This window comes from Podarcis filfolensis (assembly GCF_964270895.1).
Source record: "Podarcis filfolensis genome assembly, chromosome: 16".
NCBI lineage: Eukaryota > Metazoa > Chordata > Lepidosauria > Squamata > Lacertidae > Podarcis > Podarcis filfolensis.
The window spans coordinates 22,276,385-22,295,803 of NC_139620.1; the positions used below are offsets into that span (position 1 = coordinate 22,276,385).

Sequence of the window (19,419 nt, forward strand, 5' to 3'; positions counted from 1 at the left end):
TATGCCACCCTCCTTCCAAAGGAGCCCAGGACAGCTAACCTAGCAATACTAAAACAATACAATTAAAACTTCTAAAAGTAAGTCACCTACTCTCAAGTCTAATAATTTCAAGGTTGCCAGGGACAGGTTGCCATTTTAGCTCTCAAATACCTGGCTAAACAGGAATGTTTTAAAGCTCCCTTCAAAAGTTAGTAATGAGGGAGGCCAATGCACCTCACTAGAGAGGGCATTCCACAAATTGGGAGCCACCACCAAGAAGGCCTCACTGTTGATTGTAGGGCCTAAAATGGTGAATAATGGGGAAAGGCACTATTGGGAAATGTTGTTGTTGATTAAATTTCTATACCGCCCTTCATCTGAAGATCACAAGGCAGTAGCCTTTGTTTACTACTAAGCAATATGCGCTTGAGAATCTCAGTCCAGCACTGCTGTAAACAATTCTAGGAACTCTGACGCCAAGTGCATCTGCTGAACTTCATATCATTTTCTTCCTTTCTGTAACAGGTCTGGGACCAATCGTCAGTATAAGCTACACAAGCCTCCCCTTGACCTTGAACTGCAGGAAGAGCCGAGGAAATGTACTGAGTAGATGCACTTCTTAACTTAGCTGCCCAGGTACCCACCCAGCCAACAGCACTGGGCCCCAAATAATTGCTCTGGCAACAGGATCCGATCCACCAGGACTCAAGTTGCTCGCAAGGATCGCTTGCATCTCAGTTTCTTTTCCTGCAGCTTCCTGCAGTTCGGTTTTTCTCTTCCCCTCTCTCTCTTCTTGCCCCTTCCCTCTTTTTGAGCACTTTGTTACTACCGTTGCTCTTTCAAGCAGTTCATGGACTTTTTATACTTCGCTTTTAGCCTTTTACCAGCCCGCCCTCGCCCCACCCCCCACCCCCATCAACAGAAGTCAGATGGGATGGGGATCTCACCTAAGTCTTGAAAGGTGGGCTATATCAGCATTTGGGAAAGATGCTGGAATTCTGGGAAGGCCCTTTAACCGGCAAAAGGCCACAGCGATTCGTGTCTCCACACCCAACATCATTAGCTTCTGCTGTAGAGCTTTTAGAGAAAGCCTGATCAATTTAGTCCATCCGCTCCTTCCAAAACCTTTTGGAATTTAGGATTCCCAAAGAAAAAGATACCCGTTAAATGCAGCTCTGCCGTCAGCCGGGTTACAGGGAAGGGAACGTCCTGTTTTAGCTCTCCCCAAATATCCCACGATAACACAGAATAAGTGGTCGTGATCCACTTCTCTCACTCTCTCCTTCTGCACTAAAGCAGTATGGAGGTGTAAAACCTCCCTCTCTTACCCAGGTTTTCTGCATGGCAGCTCCCTGCATGCTTCCTGTACACCACCATCCTCCTGGCTGCAGTCTCCTTTTCAGTTGCTTTTGCTAGATATTGTATCTTGTACCTCCCGTGTTAACTAAACTGAAGCCTTTATAGATTATGCTGCAACAATAACCATCATTGTTTACTGGGGAAACTGGCACTGAAGGAGAATGAGCTTTAACAGTTCTCGATTCCACGACAACAGAACTTAGCGAGGCATGACGACATTCCCATCCCCAGCCAGCACTAGGCAGGATCCTGTTCACAAACGTATCACTATATACTGGATAAAGGCTAAGCTAAAGGAAAGGCCCTCCTTGCCGCAGCGGTGCAACCAGCGCTCAGACGCTACCAAAGAAGGGGGTGGGGAACCTAAACAAAACAAGCCATATTGTGGTTTGTACTCTCTTGGGGTAGGTCAGGGACAGGGAACCTTTGGCCCTCCTGTTGGCGTTGGGCCCATAATGACCGCTGGCCGGGGCTGATGGGAGACAGAGCCCAACATCTGGAGGCCCACAGTCAGTGGGAATGGGTTGATGGCTTCAGCTGGCGGTCAAAGGCAGGCAGCAGCTTTTGGGGAGTAGGTGCTCTCACCGTGCCATTTGCTCCTGCCTTCGTCAGGTCCCCATTTGGCTCCCGTTCTGGAGGTCCGCAGGCTCCCCATCCCTAGTACAGCAACAGACCACCCCTTCCCGGCAGTGAGGATAAAGGCAAATTTTAACAGCTTTGGCGAACTCTTCCAAACATTTCTCCATCACTTTTTGCCTCCCAGCTGCAATCCCCTCTATAGCTTCTCACGTTCGGGTGTTGCTGAGCCACCGAGGCAAACAAGTTTCCAAGTTTAGGCTTTCGGCCGTTCGATTTGCTTTAGCTGCTGCGTTTCACTCCAAGCTGGCAAGAGCAAAAATCCCACTCTGCCTCTCCTGCTTACTCCTTTTGCCAGCTGGTGCTGCCCTACTGGAGAGGCACCTAAAATCTCTTCTGCTTCAATCAGTGCCCTTCTGGAGGGTCTTGTGGATTACAGGGTCTGGTCTGTTGTATATCCGGGCTATTTTATATCAGATGGTTTGTCAGGAAACATGCTGAGACTTCTGCCTCTGGGTCTGGGTGTTCTGAAAGGTTTTTAAGGTCTTTGCATCTCATGGAAAAAAAAGTCCCTCGTGACCTGAAAGCTCGGCTTGTCGAGTCCTGAGAGTGTATATCTTGTGTCTTGTTTGTGAAATGCTTCCTGCTATAGAATAGCTCAAAGGACTGTACATATTTACAAGAAACTTTATATTCGTAAAAAACAAAAAAAAGGAAATCAAATCAGTTTCTACTTTTTTATTGTAAAGTGTGCATCTTTATTTTCAACCGCCAGCCCTTTGTTTTAACGGTGGCTGGGGAAAGGCGTCTTCAGCTACTTGAAGGGGCCTCGCCCTCACCCTCCAGGAACCCCACGAAGAAATAATTGTAACGTTAAATTTGCAGGCGGAAGCTTGCTAGCATCAATGAGGTTCTCGAGCATAACTACAATATAGAATTTGCCGTCACTACCTTTTAACGGTTGCAGAAAAGGTAAAGAAACAACAGGAGCAACTCACGCTCCACCTGGAAAAGTATTGAACTTGTTGTTAACAATAATCAAATAAAAACAAAATTCACTCGGACTGGCATGGTGCAGTGACCTTTTCCTTCCTACAGGAGCAGCAGCATCTTAAGGCAGGTGGGAGAGCATATCTTCCATCGTTGTCTCCCAGAGCCTTTATAACTCACCACTGCCTTTTAAAAGGGGGGGGGGATTTTTAAAAAAATTATATACTAACTTTCACTTGTCGTCTGCCATCCTGGAGGCCTGTCGTCAGGCAGAAAGGTGGCGTTATAAATATTTCAAGTAGCAAGACTATAAATAAACTGTCAGAAGTTACTCTGTGAGTGCTTGGCTTCCATGGTTGTTACCTGAAGTCACAGGGATGAGCTGAGCGTCCCAGCCCTCTCCATTGCTGCAGGATAAAAGCTGCCAGGCCTTCTAGAACGCAGCAGCAGCAGCAGTAATTGCTAAACTTCCAGCTCTCCGTCTTCAGTCCTGGAGTAAGCTATCCCGTCCCCATTAGGAAGCCAATCTGTCCATTTTTAAACATTGAGCAGCAGGTCAGCGCTCCTGGCAGACACACACGAGCCAATGGCTTCTCATAAACACCGTCCTAAAATAACAAAGGGGGAATAGTTCCTTGCCCTCTTCCTAGCAACAGCACCCCTAAAAGCTTCAAGTTTGTTTGTTTTTTAAAAGAAACAACTTATTGCCCATGTTAATTCAGACTGTACATCTCAAAACAAGTAACGCTTGGCAAGAGAATGCAAGTTCAGACTATAATGTAAATACTTCTATTTTTAAACGAAGCCAGTTTATACAGGGTCTGATGTATTCTTCTACAGGGATCGTGTGTGTCTATTACTAACTATCGGCTTTACAGGAACTGAAGTGTGTTTCCTGATGAGTTGTACACCTAACCTTTTCCCAGCCTGCTGTGGGTAGGTTACCAGTAAGCGATGCCCCCCCAGCCCCACCCCAACCACCACCTTTTGGTCTCCATATAGCTCATAGTGATGCTCTGCATAAACAAACAAAAAAACCAAACTGCTTTGACTTCTGTTGTGCCTAATCTTGAATGTATAAATGAACTGCAAGCTTGTTTACAAATGTTCCTTTATTTTTCTTTCAATGTGCACATAAATATACTTATTTAAGACTCACTGTTTCAGTCCTGTCGATAAGATTCATAATCAAACTGGGTTTTTTGGGGGGGTGGGGGGAGGACTGCTGGTGAACTAAACAAAGCAAGCATTCTCTTTCCTCTGCTCTCCCGCACTTAAAGCAATTGGGCTGCCCACCCTTTGTCCATCATCTCTAGCTGTGCATAATCCTGCATTTTGCTCATGGGGGGGGGAGGAGTATGCAGGGTTTGAAGGCCTGCCCCCAGGCATTGCACATCTTCAGTTACTCATCTGACTTCTGAGATCTAGTCTGCAAAGCCCCCGCCCCACACACTTCCATATTTGAAGCTGTCAGGGCCAGAAGTTTCTGGGGCAACTGAATTTTACATGACTGTACTGCATCATAGCAGTCATTCTCCCATTCCAAATTACCTACCACAGCCTTCCCCAAATGGTTAGATTACATCTCCCACCACGGCTGACCACCGGCTAAACTGACTAGGGCACAGATGAGAGGGACCTAGTTTGGGGAAGCTGTTCTAACATGAGGGGGGCTCTTATCTACCTCCCCTTGCCCCCGAAGCCAACAGGGAACTTTCTGAGAATACACTTGTGCTGTTGCTCAACTCCTGGTGAACACAGCTGTACTTCCTGCTAATGGATGTGGTCTGCAACAATGAAATGTCAAGGGCAGCGAGTTGTGCTAGCTGTGCGTAGAGTTGGCTGGGGTTGGGAGTTGCCGCCCAGCATTCTCCCCTTAACCTAAAACTGGCCACTCGCTTCCCTTATCTCCCCAGTTTTATATTTATAGTCACCAAAAATTGCCGGTGGGGAACATTTCAGTCGTAGTCTTGGGGAGTATTTAAAATGCAGCAAATCTCATGCTATTTATTAGGGAAACAGATGTGCAATATTTGGTTTAGTTTATTAATTTAAAAAGCGTAAAAAAAAATATGGGGGCAAAAAATCAGTAGATCTATTGAGTTCAGAAGAGCTTGGGGTTATGTAAGAAAAAGGGTGTGTTATTAGGTATGGTGATTCAGCCTCTGCATGAACTGTTTATGCATGGTTGCTTAAAACTTTATATATTACATGTTGCTTTATACCTTTGATGTAGGGGTGGGGAACATGTGGCCCTGCAGATATTGGACTTCAACTCTTATCTGCCCTTAATGGTTAATCTGATCCAGCATGGTTGAATTTACGTTCTCAATTGACTTCAAAAGAGGATTAGACAAATTCGAGGAGGATTTGCCATAGTTACATGAGCCATAAAAGATATAGTCTCCACTGTCAAGAGTTGGCATGCTTCTGAATGCTAGTTACAGGGAATCACAAGTGGGGAGAGGTTGCTGTGTTGTCTTCAGGTCCCGCTTGTGGACTTTGCAGCCAGAGAACAGGATGTTGGACTTGATAGACCTCTGGCCTCATCCAGCAAGGCTTTTTTGATGTTCTAAATGTCCCAGTAGTTGCTCATAAGCCTAGCAGTTTTAGAGATGTCAGAGCATAAGAGCTGCTCTGCTTGGACTGCTTCTAGTCTCGGATCCAGTTTCCCACTGTGACGAACTGAATGTCCTGTGAGAAACATAAAAGCCAGGACATAAAGGCAAAAGCATCCTGCCTCATCCTGGATGCAGCTCTTGTGGCTAGTTGCTATCTATACCCTTCTCCATGAATTCTTCTAAACCCCTTTTAAAGTTTCTCCTGGGAGAAATAGTTAAATGTGCTGCGGGAAGAAGTTGTTTTGTGTCCTGAATCCCCCTACCCTCTTTTAGCTTCCCTGAATGACCCTTCAGCTTCTAGTGTTATAAATACAGGAAAAAAGCTTCTCTCCATTTTCGATGTACCATACATAGTTTTAAACATCTATAATAGCCACCTGCCTTCCTTTTTTTCTTTTTGCTAAATGAAACTCTTCAAATGCAATAACCTTTCCCGCCACTGTGTGTCTTTTTGCTACGGTATCCCAACAGCTCACACCATTGCTTTTGTACAACAGCATAATGATAGTGGCGGTCTTATTTTTTCCACCCTTTCTCTAGCAATACCTAGATAGAGTTTACATCCCCCCCCCAAAAAAAAACACCTGCCCCATGCAGAGTTGACATTTTCACAAAGCTATCTGTTTTAGCCTTCAGAACTCTCTTCTTGGTCAGTCACTACAAGCACATATGTGAGGTTAGGAATTCATTTTGCCCTAATCTGCATGACTCTGGACATTTGCTTCTTTGCCTGCCTGCTCCAAGAGTCTGATCTTTTTGATTAGCTCATCTTCCTCATCGTAGTGAAAATAACTAGAGCAGAGGGTGCGGAACCTCAGACGGGAGCCAAATACAGCCCTCCAGACCTGTCCAGTTTGCCCTCCAGTTTGTCCTTGAATGCTGATGATGTCTCTCCCTTACTCGGTGGAGATTAGAGAGGGCTGTTTGAGTAGAAACTAGCCTACTCTACAAAGGTAGCATTTACATTTGTTGCTCCACCCAACTTTTGCCTCTGGCCCCACCTACCACCGACATGTGGCCCTCAGGCTGAAATAACTTAACCGTCCTGGAACAAGAGGGATCACAGGTTGAGAGGCTACTATATGATGTTGTTGTTGTTTAGTCTTGTCCGACTCTTTGTGACCCCATGGACCAGAGCACACCAGGCACTTCTGTCTTCCACTGCCTCCCGCAGTTTAGTCAAACTCATGCTGGTAGCTTCGAGAACACTGTCCAACCATCTCATCCTCTGTCGTCCCCTTCTCCTTGTGCCCTCCATCTTTCCCAACATCAGGGTCTTATCCAGGGAGTCTTCTCTTCTCATGAGGTGGCCAAAGTACTGGAGTCTCAGCTTCAAGATCTGTCCTTCCAGTGAGCACTCAGGGCTGATTTCCTTAAGAATGGAGAGGTTTGATCTTCTTGCAGTCCATGGGACTCCCAAGAGTCTCCTCCAGCACCATAATTCAAAAGCATCAATTCTTCGGTGATCAGCCTTCTTTATGGAGGCTACTATATAGTGACCAGTAAATTTTCCTGTAGAGTAGCTAACTTAGCTCCACTGCGAGACAATCATTTTGTTGACCTCCAGTACTTGGTAAACCAGACCATATAACACCCCCACGACCTTTGTCTTGCCCAACCCAACAGGCATATTCCTCTCACATATTGCAACAGGTCACAGGTGACATTATGGGTTGCAACCTTTGCCGTAATGTCGGGAAATTAACCTGTGTTCCTTTCGAGAAAGGCGCAGAGGAAATGCTCACTCTTCATTATGTAAACTGATTTTATTTTCTTTTTAAAAAACTGATTTCTGAAGAGAACCAATAAAACAGCAAACTGATGATTTTTTTTAAAAAAGCAGACGTGAAATACTGTTCTCAACAGCGGTCTAGAGCAGGGATGGGAGCTTGGAGCCGCCCAGCTCCCATCTGTCCCAAACAGCTGGTCAGACGAGGTTAGGGATGAAGGCAGTTGAAGCCCAATGACACCTGGAGGAGCCACAGGTTAGCCAGACCCTGTTCTAGAGCGCCTGTTCTACCTATACATCAGTTTCAGCTACTCAAAGCAATAAAACTGCCTGGTGGCCTCAAAAGATTGGTAAGGAATCAGAAGGGAAAAAACCACACAGGGCTCGCTTGGCTGAGAAGGCACAAGCTGGTACCACAGCAGGCTAGGGAGTGTGTGCACCTTGGTGTGACAGACAACACAATAATTGGCCTTTTTGGGGGGGGAGAGACAAGCAGGCAGCTTATCTTTTATGGGAGGCGTAGCCCCTTGACAAGCCTCCTTCCACAAACAAGGGGAGGCTACAGCTGTTTGAGAGGAGAAGCATCCTGATTCCTTAGCGCAGAGACATATGAAGGCCTGGGGTGCAAAGCCCACCTCCCCTAGCAACCCTGGAGCAGGGCAGCAATATTGCTTGGGAGTTCTAATCTTTGGAAAGGAAGGAGCCACATTTCTGAGCAAGCTATCCAAGAAGTTAGGGGGCTTGTAGGACCCAGAAAGGGTTGGTCCCGAAGCTTCACAGCAGTGTCCGACTCTTCTAGCCTCTTCGTAACACCCTGCTGCCCACTGGACGGTGAAACCACCAACCTAAAGCCGCCAGTCCAGCTGCAGTAAACTGAAACGTGTGCCAAGCATTTTCTGCTGGAAAGTAACCAAAGCTGGCTGCCTTTGCCAGTCATCTGAAACCTGGCAAGTCGCACCCAGGTTACAAAAGGTGACTAGCGGGGAGGGCAGGGACGGACGAGAACGAAAAACAAAAAGTTATTTATAAGGGTATGCCCAGATTGCTACAGAAGGAAAACACCTTCTCTTACACATATTGCTGTACGAAAAAAGGAAAGTCACTTTGGGGACTTTGGACGATTGAAGGTGTCCATTCATTCCAAGTGCCCAGTTCAAAAATTCATTTGTATTAACTCTGCAAACTAAATGCCCTTGGCAGCTTGTGCGTCTTCAGAGATCCCACCCCCCCGCAATATTACAGGGCAACGAACCCCCTCAAAAACCCACGGCCTTGATTGGCAGCACAAGTGGGTACCTGCTTGTGGGGCTAAAGAACATTCAAAGCAGGAGGGAGAGAAAGAGAGCAAGGCAAATTTGGGCTCTTTTTAAAAATATAAAGATATATATATATAAATATGCGTTATGATTCGACAGCAAGTCCACTACTGTTTCAAAGAGCATACACTTCTCATTTGTTCCCTCCGCTGCTCCATCGGCCCGGGCACCCAGCTCTGCTTTCATATGGGCTTATACAGCAGCGTAGTGACATATTTCTTCTTGTAGCGGTGGGTAGCGCTGAGCACCATGACCCCGTCCTAGGAGAGATTTGCGAAGAGAGGGAGATCAGAAGACAGAGCCATCTAAACACAGGCAGACAGCAACGACTTAAGCCGCCGCCTTACCTTGATGGAAAGGGCATAGAGGTGATTCAGCATGACGTGATTCGGCTCGGGAAGCAGGGCAGGATCGCACTAAAGAGGGCGACAAAGGAGAATAGTTCAGGACACGGATGGGGAACCCTTTTTCAGCTCAAGGGCCACATTCCCTCTGGAGGAGCCTGCCAGGGGCTACATGGCTGTTGCAGGTGGTGCCAAAGTCAAGTGAGTGGAGCATCGCTACATCCCAGCAATACGCAAGGGGCAGGTTTCTGCACCACTGTTGTCTCCACCCAAGCAAGTAAGAGGCACTGACGCAGTTCACAGACACATTCCAGCCAGGCATAGGCTTCTGAGGAAAGGGCAGAGGGGGGTCAGTGAAGGTGTGGTTTGGGGGGAGAGGTGCAGCTTAAGGAGAGAGTGTGGCTAAGGGAGATTCCTAAGGGCCGGGTACACAGCCCCAGAGGGTTGCATTTGGCCCCCAAGCACTCTACCTGATTTAGGACTAAAAGGTAAAGATACCCCTGACCATTAGGTCCACTCGTGGACGACTCTGGGGTTGTGGTGCTCATCTTGCTCTATAGGCCGAGGGAGCCGGCGTACAGCTTCCAAGTCATGTGGCCAGCATGATTAAGCCATTTCTGGCGAACCAGAGCAGCGCACGGAAATGCCGTTTACCTTCCGGTCGGAGTGGTACCTATTTATCTACTTGCACTTGACATGCTTTCGAACTGCTAGGTGGGCAGGAGCTGGGACTGAACAACAGGAGCTCACCCGTGGGGATTCAAACCGCCAACCTTCTGATTGGCAAGCCCTAGGCTCTGTGATTTAGACCACAGCGCCACCCGCATCCCGATTTAGGACTAGGGCTGGGCAGTATCTGGTTTTCAGCATCATGATATATCACAAGCAAAGCATTGTGATATACCAATATATCACAGTATCTGAAATAAGGATGGCGCTATGTAGAGGCAATGACTGGCTTCACAGTCTTCCCCGCGTTGTGATTTTTGCCGGTGCCTGCTCTTGTGATTCGCCTGCCCCCAGAACGAGGCAGTGGAGCAGAGTTAATGGGCTGCAGGAATCAAGAGAAACATTGGCTGGTTCCATGGTTTTCCCCACACTGTGATTTGTGCATAGCAAGCACACACATCGTGATTTGCGATATATTGCCAGGTCAAAAATTATGAAACCAATATCCCAATATGGACTTCAAGCAGCTTTTGGACAATATGTCGCCTAGCCCTATTTAGAACTTTGAATGCAAAATCAGGAAAGCCACTAGGGGCCACCAAAGGACACTTGTACACCTACCAAATACATTATTTTTTTGTAGCATGAAAGAGAAACTTTCCATTCCTGTGGAAGCTTCTGAAATGCAAACCCAAGCATGACTGGTTTATTAAGAAAACAGGATGCAAGGGGGGGACTTTAATAATAATAATAATAATAATGATAATAATTATATTTGTATACCATCTCCATGTGTAAATCTGAGGACAGTTCACAGCATAAAAATACAAGATAAAAACACATAATAAGAACAAAAGAAACCAATAACCCTCCTCACCAGGTCAATTCAAACAATTTGGAGTTTCAGTGGTGCAGTCTCACTGCGCCACCTCTGTTTTCAAATGGAGAATCCCCACATAAAAACTGCCCAAAGGTGGTGAAGACACACCAGCTTACACAGTGAATTTGATTTGGGGGGAAAGCGGGGGCTTGCCTCTATCCACATTTCTCTACTCACCGAAATCCCAGTGTCTTTGTTTAGGATAACCTGCAGGAGGTGTGGAGGAAGAATAGGGGGGGACTTGAAGCGCTCTTCAGGCTTACAGATGTAGGGTTCCTGGTGGTAGGGTCCGGGGGGTGAACTCGACAGCTCTGCTCAGGGAGGGTAGGGGAGAGAGAGGGGAGGCTCCTGTAGTTAACCTTGGTCTGTTTGGGAGAAAGCACTTCTAAACAATTTCCCATTTCAGCCGTGGTCTTGAATCCCCAAAGGTTTCCTTACTTGATTTCTACACTTTACCACTGAATGCCATTTATTCAGCAAACTTTCCTGCCTGTTTGCCCATTTGAGAGAGATCCTTTTGGCACTCTCTGCAATGCCTTTTTCAACAACAAAAATCATTATCATTGTTGAATTTATTGCCCATCCTTCACCACCAGGTCCCAGGGAGGGCTACGACAATTTAAAACTTGGTATTAAAAACAGTTAAAAGGTTTAGAATGTAACTGATCAATATCTGTATAGCTAGATCATTTCTTCTAGCTCATCCATGGGATGTTCCAAGACAGCAGAACAACATTTGGGTGAATAATATATTATGCCTTTAATTCTGGATGCTGCTGCTGTTCTTACCACCCTGGACAATTTGGTACCATCGGGAAACTTCGCTACCTCACTGCTCACATCTAACGCCAGGCCAAGTTTAAAAAGCACAGGCCCCAATACCAATTCCAGTGAGGAGGACACTTTTTACACCTCTCCACTGTGAGATATGTCCATTTATTACTATCTGGTGCTTTCCGTTCTTTGATCCATAAGGGATCTTATCTCACGATTGCTAAGCTTACTCGGGAGTCCTTGCTGAAGAACCGTTTGAGACTCTTAAGTGCACAATGTCTGCTCGATCACCACTTTCCGTGTGGTTACTGACACTCTCAATAATGTGCCGGGAGGAACAAAGTCCTCCAGGATTAACTGTGCATTCAGACCATCCCCACTGCCATGAAACAAATAGTGTTCAATGATGTCACTTCTGCAAAATGCACAGCTAGACACTAAACCCTGGACCAAGGCAACACAGCACCCCCAACCATGGAGAAGCACGACACCAAGATACCTACCAGATACATCTGAGGACTTTTGGGAGTCCACCATTAAAGCATCAAATACTTCAAAGTCTGTTTTCTTCACCTGGATGACGTTGTTGACTGTCCCCAGCTGGCTGGTTACTACAGGCTAGGAAGAAAACCAAGGGGCAGCTTGTAAATCGCTTTGGGGTGCCTCATGGGAAGAGATTGGAGGGGAAGGAGAAGGAACAGAATATAGACCAGCAAAGCTCTACTTCGCATCTCCAAAATAGGCTCCACCCCATAGCTTTTGGGAACCTCCAGACTGTTAGACTCCAGCTCCCATCAGCCCCGGTCAGAGTGGCCAATGGTCAGGGATGATGTCAGCAACACCTGGAGGGGTACAGGCTCCCCATCCATGACCAAATCTCAGGCCTTCCCATGGGAAGGATGTAGGAAGATTTTTTAAAAAAGGAGAAGTCTTCGGCTGAGTGTCTGACCAACAGCAGGTGCCCCACTGGTTCATTACAGAAAGAAGTCAGTTGTCAACATTGGTTTGCGCAAGGATATACGTGACTTTATGCTGCTACGTCAAGTGATGGCCTACATATGTAAAAGGGCCACCACCTTTGATGTGAACTATCATCCCTAAAACAACACGCTTTCCAATGCACCCGGCATTTCTCATGTTCATCTGCCAGCCACCAATCACGGAGAAATTAAAGAAGGCGGAGGCATGGATGCATGAACCAGCCCTTCATGATGGCCAAGTAAGACGACTGAAAAAGGCAATATTACCTCTGCAGGGTCATGTGTCCATTGACCATCCACATAAAACTTGTATTGGTGTTCGCCTTCTGGGAGATCGAGAATTGCTACAAAGTTATTGTGGCTATGAATGAGAGAGGGAGGGGATTTTAGAGAGAGAGGGAGGGAGGGAGGAGATACAATTAATCCTTTACCCGAGAAAGTGAGTCAGCTAAATAATAATTAAAAAGTCTGAATCTGAAGAGTGGTCCAATCAGAAGGACAAATTTTGCCTCTTCCCATTCTGCAGACAGCCCACCCCAATATACTGGAATGAAACACACAGTACTGTCCTGCCCACCAAAAACCCAACAGCTCTCCGCGAGTGCGATTGTAGGCCGCTCTTGCTTAGAGGCTGGGGATTTGCGGCAATGTTTTGTTGCAAGACTGGCTCCCCATGCCCATAAAGGTGAGCCACTCTTAAAAATCAGCATTGGCTTCACCACCAGTATTTGATAACAGCATGGCACCAAGCTCAGCCCCTTGGGAATGCCTGAAGTCACTCTGGAGCTTCTCCAAAGATGGCAGATTGCAGAAATGGCAATGGGGGGTGGTTCAAAGGTATTCCTGAGAATGCCTTTCACTGGGTCCAGAAACATTATTTCAACCTGGCTAAGGGACGCGGGTGGGCGCTGTGGGTTAAACCACAGAGCCTAGGGCCTGCCGATCAGAAGGTTGGTGGTTCGCATCCCTGCGACGGGGTGAGCTCCCGTTACTCGGTCCCTGCTCCTGCCAACCTAGCAGTTCGAAAGCACGTCAAAGTGCAAGTAGATAAATAGGTACCACTCCAGCAGGAATGTAAATGGCATTTCCGTGCGCTGCTCTGGTTCACCAGAAGCGGTTTAGTCATGACCTGGAAGCTGCACGCTGGCTCCCTCGGGCAATAAAGCGAGATGAGCGCCACAATCCCAGAGTCTGTCACAACTGGACCTAATGGTCAGGGATCCCTTTACTCTTTAAGAAGACTGAAACAGTCTGCACAAACTGGCGCCCTCCAGAAGCTTTGGACTACGGCTCCCATCAGCCGCACCCAGCTCAGGTAAAGAGGGAGGGACTGTAAGCATTCTGCTGAGCTCCACGAAGAACAGGATAAAAATATACAGTGGTGCCCCGCAAGACGAATGCCTCGCAAGACGGAAAACCCGCTAGACGAAAGGGTTTTCCGTTTTGGAGGTGCTTCGCAAAACGAATTTCCTATGGGCTTGCTTCGCAAGACAAAAATGTCTTGCGAGTTCCTGCGGGATTTTTTTCCTTTCCCCCCCCTTTTCCCCAAGCCGCTAAGCCGCTTATCAGCTGATCTCTAGGGCGCTAAGCCGCTTATCAGCTGATCCGCTAAGCCACTTAACAGCTGATCGCTAAGCCGCTTAACAGCTGATCCGCTAAGCCGCTAAGCCACTTAACAGCTGATCCGCTAAGCCGCTTAACAGCTGATCCGCTAAGCCGCTTATCAGCTAATCCGCTAAGCCGCTTATCAGCTGATCCGCTAAGCCCACTAAGCCGCTAATTGCGCTAATCCGCTTGCTTCGCAAGACGAAAAAACCGCAAGACGAAGAGACTCGCGGAACGGATTCTTTTCGTCTTGCGAGGCACCACTGTACCAGCAATGTCTCCTTTCCAATCACCCAACTAGAGTTGCCGTGGGGTACATAGAGACAAAATGTTTTGTGAGCAAAAGTTCAACCCCACATTCTTCACTTTTCCTGCTCTTGTAGAAAACTGTGGTAAGGATAGACACTATGAATACCCTTCAAAACATATTGGGCCTCCTCACCAAGACAGCAAACGAAGATAGCCCAGACCAAGGCACAAAGATGCTCACCTCCGTGTCAGTGGAAGTTTGCTCCAGTTGTTAAAAGAGCCAGACAGAAAGACCTCTTTGCCTCCTCCGGTCCAGCGAAAAACGGTTGGCCGAGCTTGTGTAGGAGCCTTATCGTTCACCTCGACGTCATGCTGCCAGGCCAGGAATTCTTCTTTTTCCTTGCCAAGCTGCGTGGGACAGGGAGGGAGGAATATGTGGTGTAATGGCCAAGCCTTGGTAAAAATTCAGTTCTGCAATCTGTTTTAGGTTAAGTGGCTAAGGGGTGGGTCATTTAGGGTCCGCTTGCATAGCTGGTTTTCTCCTTCCTTTCCTTTCTCCAGGCACTCCCAAAATCTTATCCATAGGATCCCACAACCTTCTGAAGCAGACCTTTGCTCCATTGGGCCTACATACCATTATCTGACCGCCTCCTAGCAGAGGGTGAAGGAGGTGGAAGCAGACATTCAAATGACTCAGAGTTTGCCTAGGTCTGACTTGGAAGGGACCCACTGAAATTAACAGATCCAAGTTAGATATGTCTATTACATTAAGTGGGTCTGTTCTGAGTGGTACTAAAGCTTGATGTAACCCAATGGCCGATTCCCCCTCTCTAAAAAGAGAAATGAACTGGCTGCTGGAGCTTCTGCAAGAGTAAACTGGCGCCTGTCTCACATCCTTCAAAATGGCAGCATGACCACTTTGCTCGGCTTTCCCAGTGAATGAGGGTGAACGCCTGAGGTCACATACCTTTATTTCCTCAGCGTGGAACATGTCAGCATCTTCAGGGCTGTCCATCAAGATCTTCGGCCGGTCTCCATCCTTTGTTCCTCCACTATCTCTCCGAGGTGTCTTGTGGCTCCCTTGACGCTCCACACCGGCCCGCTCACTGCTCGTGTTCCCCATTGCTCTTCAGATCCCAAAGAGAAAGGCAGCCACAAATCTCTGCAACAAATCAGGTGCCGGAGAAAGCAGAGGCTGTTCAGTCGGCATAAACAAACAGCCCAGCTCACAATCTAATAAGAAATGGACAAGAAAATGACAAGCTGGTGGTAAACCAGGAGAAGTAAAATGAGCCAGTGTGGTTTACTGCTGGCTTTTGACTGCAGAGATCTGGTTTGAAAGCCCTGCTGAGCTACAAAGTCCACTATATGTGCTGTTTGTTTGGTTTACTATCTTTTGTTTGTTTGTTTGTTTCCTGTCTTGAAGCCAATGATGCCATTTGGGTGGGGATGACCACCAGGCACATAAGGCTTGTGTCCTGTAGAGAGAGAAGCTTAGAACCTGTGTGGTGTCACAATTAAAGTGCCTGAGAGACTTGGGTTCAAATCCCCACTCAGCCAGGAAGTTCACTAAGTGACCTTGATTCACTCCCCATCCCTCCCAGCCTAAACTACTTCACAGGGCTATAGAGAGGCAAGAATGGGGAGGGGAGCAAAAAGGTCCTTGGCTAATTGGTGGAAGGATGGAATAAAAAATAAAAATGGAATGAGGTGAAAGCATAGAAGGTCCCTGGAAGCATCTCCAGCTGAAAGGGGCAACATCTGCCATGAAGATCACTAGATGACCTTGGGCCACATTCTCAACCTAATCTCCCTCACAGGGTTGTTGTGAAGATAAAATAGAAGGGGGAATCTGCAACCTGTGCTCTTCAGAAGGCCAAGCAAGACAAATATATTCTTTTTAACTGTCATCTGCCCCAGCTGCAACAAAACATGTCTCTCCCTTATCAGTCTCTACTGCCACAACAGGCACTGTAACTTTCCAATAGTTTGACTTCATCCACAAAGGCACACTCCTCCACTGTCTCCCGATACAGACGGATACCAGCAACAAAATGTTCTCTAAGAAACTCAAGATAGCATAATGGTTCTCCCATCTCTTGTGAGATAGGTGAGCCTGAGTGTGTATGATTGGCCCAAGATCACACAACAACATTAATGAGGGATATGAACCCAGGTCTCCCTCTTCCTAGCCAAATACCCCTACATGTATCTGTATCTTCCAAATGAGGAAAACACTTTACCTGGGTTCCAACAAAGTGTGCTCTACTAAATAAAGCTATTAAGCTTTAAACATGAACAAGACTCAAAAAACCCCCGGGAAGCTGAACATTTGCAAGATTCAGGACAGAAAAAGGAAGTCCTTCTTCACACAGCATCTAATTCATTTGCGAAATTAGCTGCAACAGGATGTAGTGACGGTCACGAACTTGGACAGCTTTAAAAGAGGATTCAGCAAATTCATGGGGGATAAGGCTTCTACTCTGGATGGCTGCTAGCCTCTACTGTCAGAGGCAGTAAACGCCTCTGAATGCCAGCTGCTGTGAATTGCAGATGGGCAGAGTGCTATTGCACTCATGCCCTACTTGAAAGCTTCCCTTTGGGCCAGTGTGAGAACAGGATGCTGGAACCAGAAGAGTCCCTTTCACCTGATCCAGCAAGGCTCTCTCACCTGCTGTGAGTTGTGTTTAAGCTATGACTTGTCCTTCAGGCCCTTCCTTCCCAGTAACATATGCAACCCCTAAGTACCACCAGTCAAGAGGACATCCAGCAGAAGATGCATAGAATCATAGAACTGGAAGGGACCATGAGGATCATCTAATCCAACCCCCTCCAATGCAGGAATCTTTTGCCCAATGTGTGGGGCTCGAACCCATGCCTTGGCATCTGGTTGGCTTCTCTGAGAAGAGGATGCTGTCGACTTGACCCAGTATGGCTCTTACGTTTTTATACCACAAAAGGACTGGCATAGCTACAACTGCTACAAGTTGTGCTCAAGTTGTGAGTGACTCACCCTTTGACACCCCCACCCCCTAATATTTGCAACTATTTAATATCCCCACTTATAAAAAGGACATCCAGCAGGAAAGGAAAGGAAAGACCCCTCTGTGCCAAAGACTCCAGAGAGCCACTGTTGGTGGAACTATAAAACACGAGGCTAAAGGGACGAATAACCTGATCCGGTTCGAGGCAGTTCCTAATATATCTAACATATAAATTCAAATCAAACATATCAATTCAAATAGTGATGTATGGAAGTGAGAGCTGGACCATAAAGAAGGCTGATCGCCGAAGAATTGATGCTTTTGAATTACGGTGCTGGAGGAGACTCTTGAGAGTCCCATGGACTGCAAGAAGATCAAACCTCTCCATTCTGAAGGAAATCAGCCCTGAGTGCTCACTGGAAGGACAGATCCTGAAGCTGAGGCTCCAATACTTTGGCCACCTCATGAGAAGAGAAGACTCCCTGGAAAAGAGTTGGGAAAGATGGAAGGCACAAGGAGAAGGGGACAACAGAGGACGAGATGCTTGGACAGTGTTCTCGAAGCTACCAGCATGAGTTTGACCAAACTGCGGGAGGCAGTGGAAGACAGGAATGCCCGGCGTGCTCTGGTCCAGGGGGTCACGAAGAGTCGGACACGACTAAACAACAACATAAATTCAAAGTCTGAGAGGCAAGTGGCACCGGATGTGCGCGAAGAACCTTCTTTTCACCTCTAGCGCTGCGCAGGGAAATGGGCTTTTCAAAAGGCTCGCTTGGTGACCTTGGGCCAGTCCCCTCCTCTCAGCCTGGACCTTCCTCGCATTAAACAGCAACACTCGCCTGCTAAACAGCAGTCAAATAATTATCCTCTGCACATGCTCAGGAGCCCGGTGCTCCCCTGCCGGGGGGGGGGAAGGTTCCGGGGCTCAACCAGCCTCTTTGTGCCGCGGACCGAGGAGGGAGTCGTCGCAGCGCCCGCCCGCTTCCCTTTCACTCACCTGCAAGCGGCTCCGCGACTCTCTTCCCGGGGTCCCCGGGCAGCAGCCGTTTCCGCCACTTCCGGTTTCTCCCCGGCCGCCTGAGAAACAACTTCCGGTCTCGGGGAGATCCTGGCGGCGCAGCTGAACTCTAGTTCTTACTGCACATGCGGGTGCGCGAAGCAGGCAGGAGGCGGGGCGGGGCGGGAGCTTGCCGGAATTTAAAGGGGCCGCGTCGCCTTTTTACCTTCTGCTCCGGCGGCGAGAGTTCTAGGAAGCGTCACTCGCCCCCAAGTCTCATCGTCTAGTTTGTTCCCAGCCCCGCGCCGCCCAACAGACTCCTGGAAATGGATGAGGAATCTAAATGGTTAGAAGGAAGGAAATTGCACTCCTACATGCTCAGAGGCTCCTGCCTCTGTACGCGCTCAGAGGCTGCCAGCCCATACATGTGCTTATTCAGAAGTAAAATAGCAAAAATAAAAATAAACCTTGTGTGGCACCCTTAAGTAGAGGTGGGGAACCTGTGGCCCTTTGGGTATAATTAAATTACTTCCACCATCACCACCCGTTGCTGATCATTGGTCAGATGTTGATTGGTGAGGACAAGTGCTACAGCCTGACAAAACCTGGAAGCCCACAGGTACCCAACTCCTGCCTGCTCTGGTAGCAAAATTAGTTACTTATTTCATAAAAAAAGATTCCATACTACTGGATTGTAACAAACCTCAAAGCAGTTTGCATGAAGAATAGAAAAATAAAATTATCAGTAAAAACAATCAAAACATTCAGAAAACTATAGCCAGCAGTAAGCTTTAAAAAACCACACACACATCAACGCTTTACATATCTGAGTACAGTGAAGGCACCTGCCTGATATCAACGGGCAGGGAATTCCAAAGTGTAGGTGCTGCCACACTGAAAGGTTGATTTCTTACACATTCCAAACCTATATTATGTGGCACCTGTAACAGTGCCAGTTCCGCCCATTGAAGCGGTCGAGAGAGCATATATAGAGTAAGATGATCTTGGGAGTAAACTGGGCCCAAGCTGTGAATGGATTTGGATGCTAATAGTAACACCTTGAACCTTAAACCATGACTTGTCTTAAATAAAATACAGTGGTACCTCTGGTTACAAATGTGTTGTTGTTGTTGTTTAGTCGTTTAGTCGTGTCTGACTCTTCGTGACCCCATGGACCAGAGCACGCCAGGCTCTGGCGTAATAATATTTTTTTTATTTTTTCATAATAATATTTTTTTATTTATACCCCGCCCTCCCCAGCCAAGGCCGGGCTCAGAGTGGCTTACAAGCAATAATAAAAACAAGATGAATGATTACAACTTAAAAACAAAAATAAAAAACAACATTAAAATAATGGAACATTAAAA

The 19,419-nt window shown here is 47.2% G+C and overlaps 2 protein-coding genes and 1 long non-coding RNA gene across 15 annotated transcripts in view; 2 read left to right on the plus strand and 1 right to left on the minus strand.

The window, feature by feature from the left end:
- CIT (citron rho-interacting serine/threonine kinase) overlaps nucleotides 1–4,063 on the plus strand; it is a 106,211-nt gene extending 102,148 nt beyond the window's left edge. For all 13 annotated transcript variants that reach the window (XM_083589669.1, XM_083589671.1, XM_083589670.1 and 10 more), the window contains one exon: nucleotides 505–4,063. In XM_083589669.1, the coding sequence (XP_083445795.1) occupies nucleotides 505–528 (24 nt within the window). In that variant the 3' untranslated portion in view covers nucleotides 529–4,063. The remainder of the gene's footprint in view (nucleotides 1–504) is intronic.
- A 986-nt stretch (nucleotides 4,064–5,049) lies between these two features.
- LOC310751458 lies at nucleotides 5,050–8,482 on the plus strand. The gene is made up of 2 exons (XR_014542520.1): nucleotides 5,050–6,599; nucleotides 7,010–8,482. It is a non-coding gene; the product is annotated as an uncharacterized lncRNA (long non-coding RNA).
- On the minus strand, nucleotides 7,273–18,211 carry PRKAB1 (protein kinase AMP-activated non-catalytic subunit beta 1). Its single transcript, XM_083590591.1, has 8 exons — nucleotides 18,053–18,211; nucleotides 15,039–15,233; nucleotides 14,313–14,479; nucleotides 12,485–12,578; nucleotides 11,741–11,855; nucleotides 10,641–10,774; nucleotides 8,918–8,986; nucleotides 7,273–8,830 (listed from the first exon to the last, which is right to left on the minus strand). Exons 2-8 carry the CDS (start codon nucleotides 15,192–15,194, stop codon nucleotides 8,753–8,755), a joined length of 813 nt encoding a protein of 270 aa, XP_083446717.1. The 5' UTR covers nucleotides 15,195–15,233; nucleotides 18,053–18,211; the 3' UTR covers nucleotides 7,273–8,752.
- Nucleotides 18,212–19,419: the final 1,208 nt, after the last annotated feature.

Excerpts from the sequence above, each read along its gene's own strand:
- PRKAB1 (XM_083590591.1), bottom strand. The coding sequence starts at position 15,194 with ATGGGGAACACGAGCAGTGAGCGGGCCGGTGTGGAGCGTCAAGGGAGC. Across the intron at positions 11,856-12,484 it reads GGACACATGACCCTGCAGAG|CCTGTAGTAACCAGCCAGCT; the intron begins GTAATATTGCCT and ends TTTTCTTCCTAG. Across the intron at positions 8,987-10,640 it reads ACAAAGACACTGGGATTTCG|TGCGATCCTGCCCTGCTTCC; the intron begins GTGAGTAGAGAA and ends CGCCCTCTTTAG.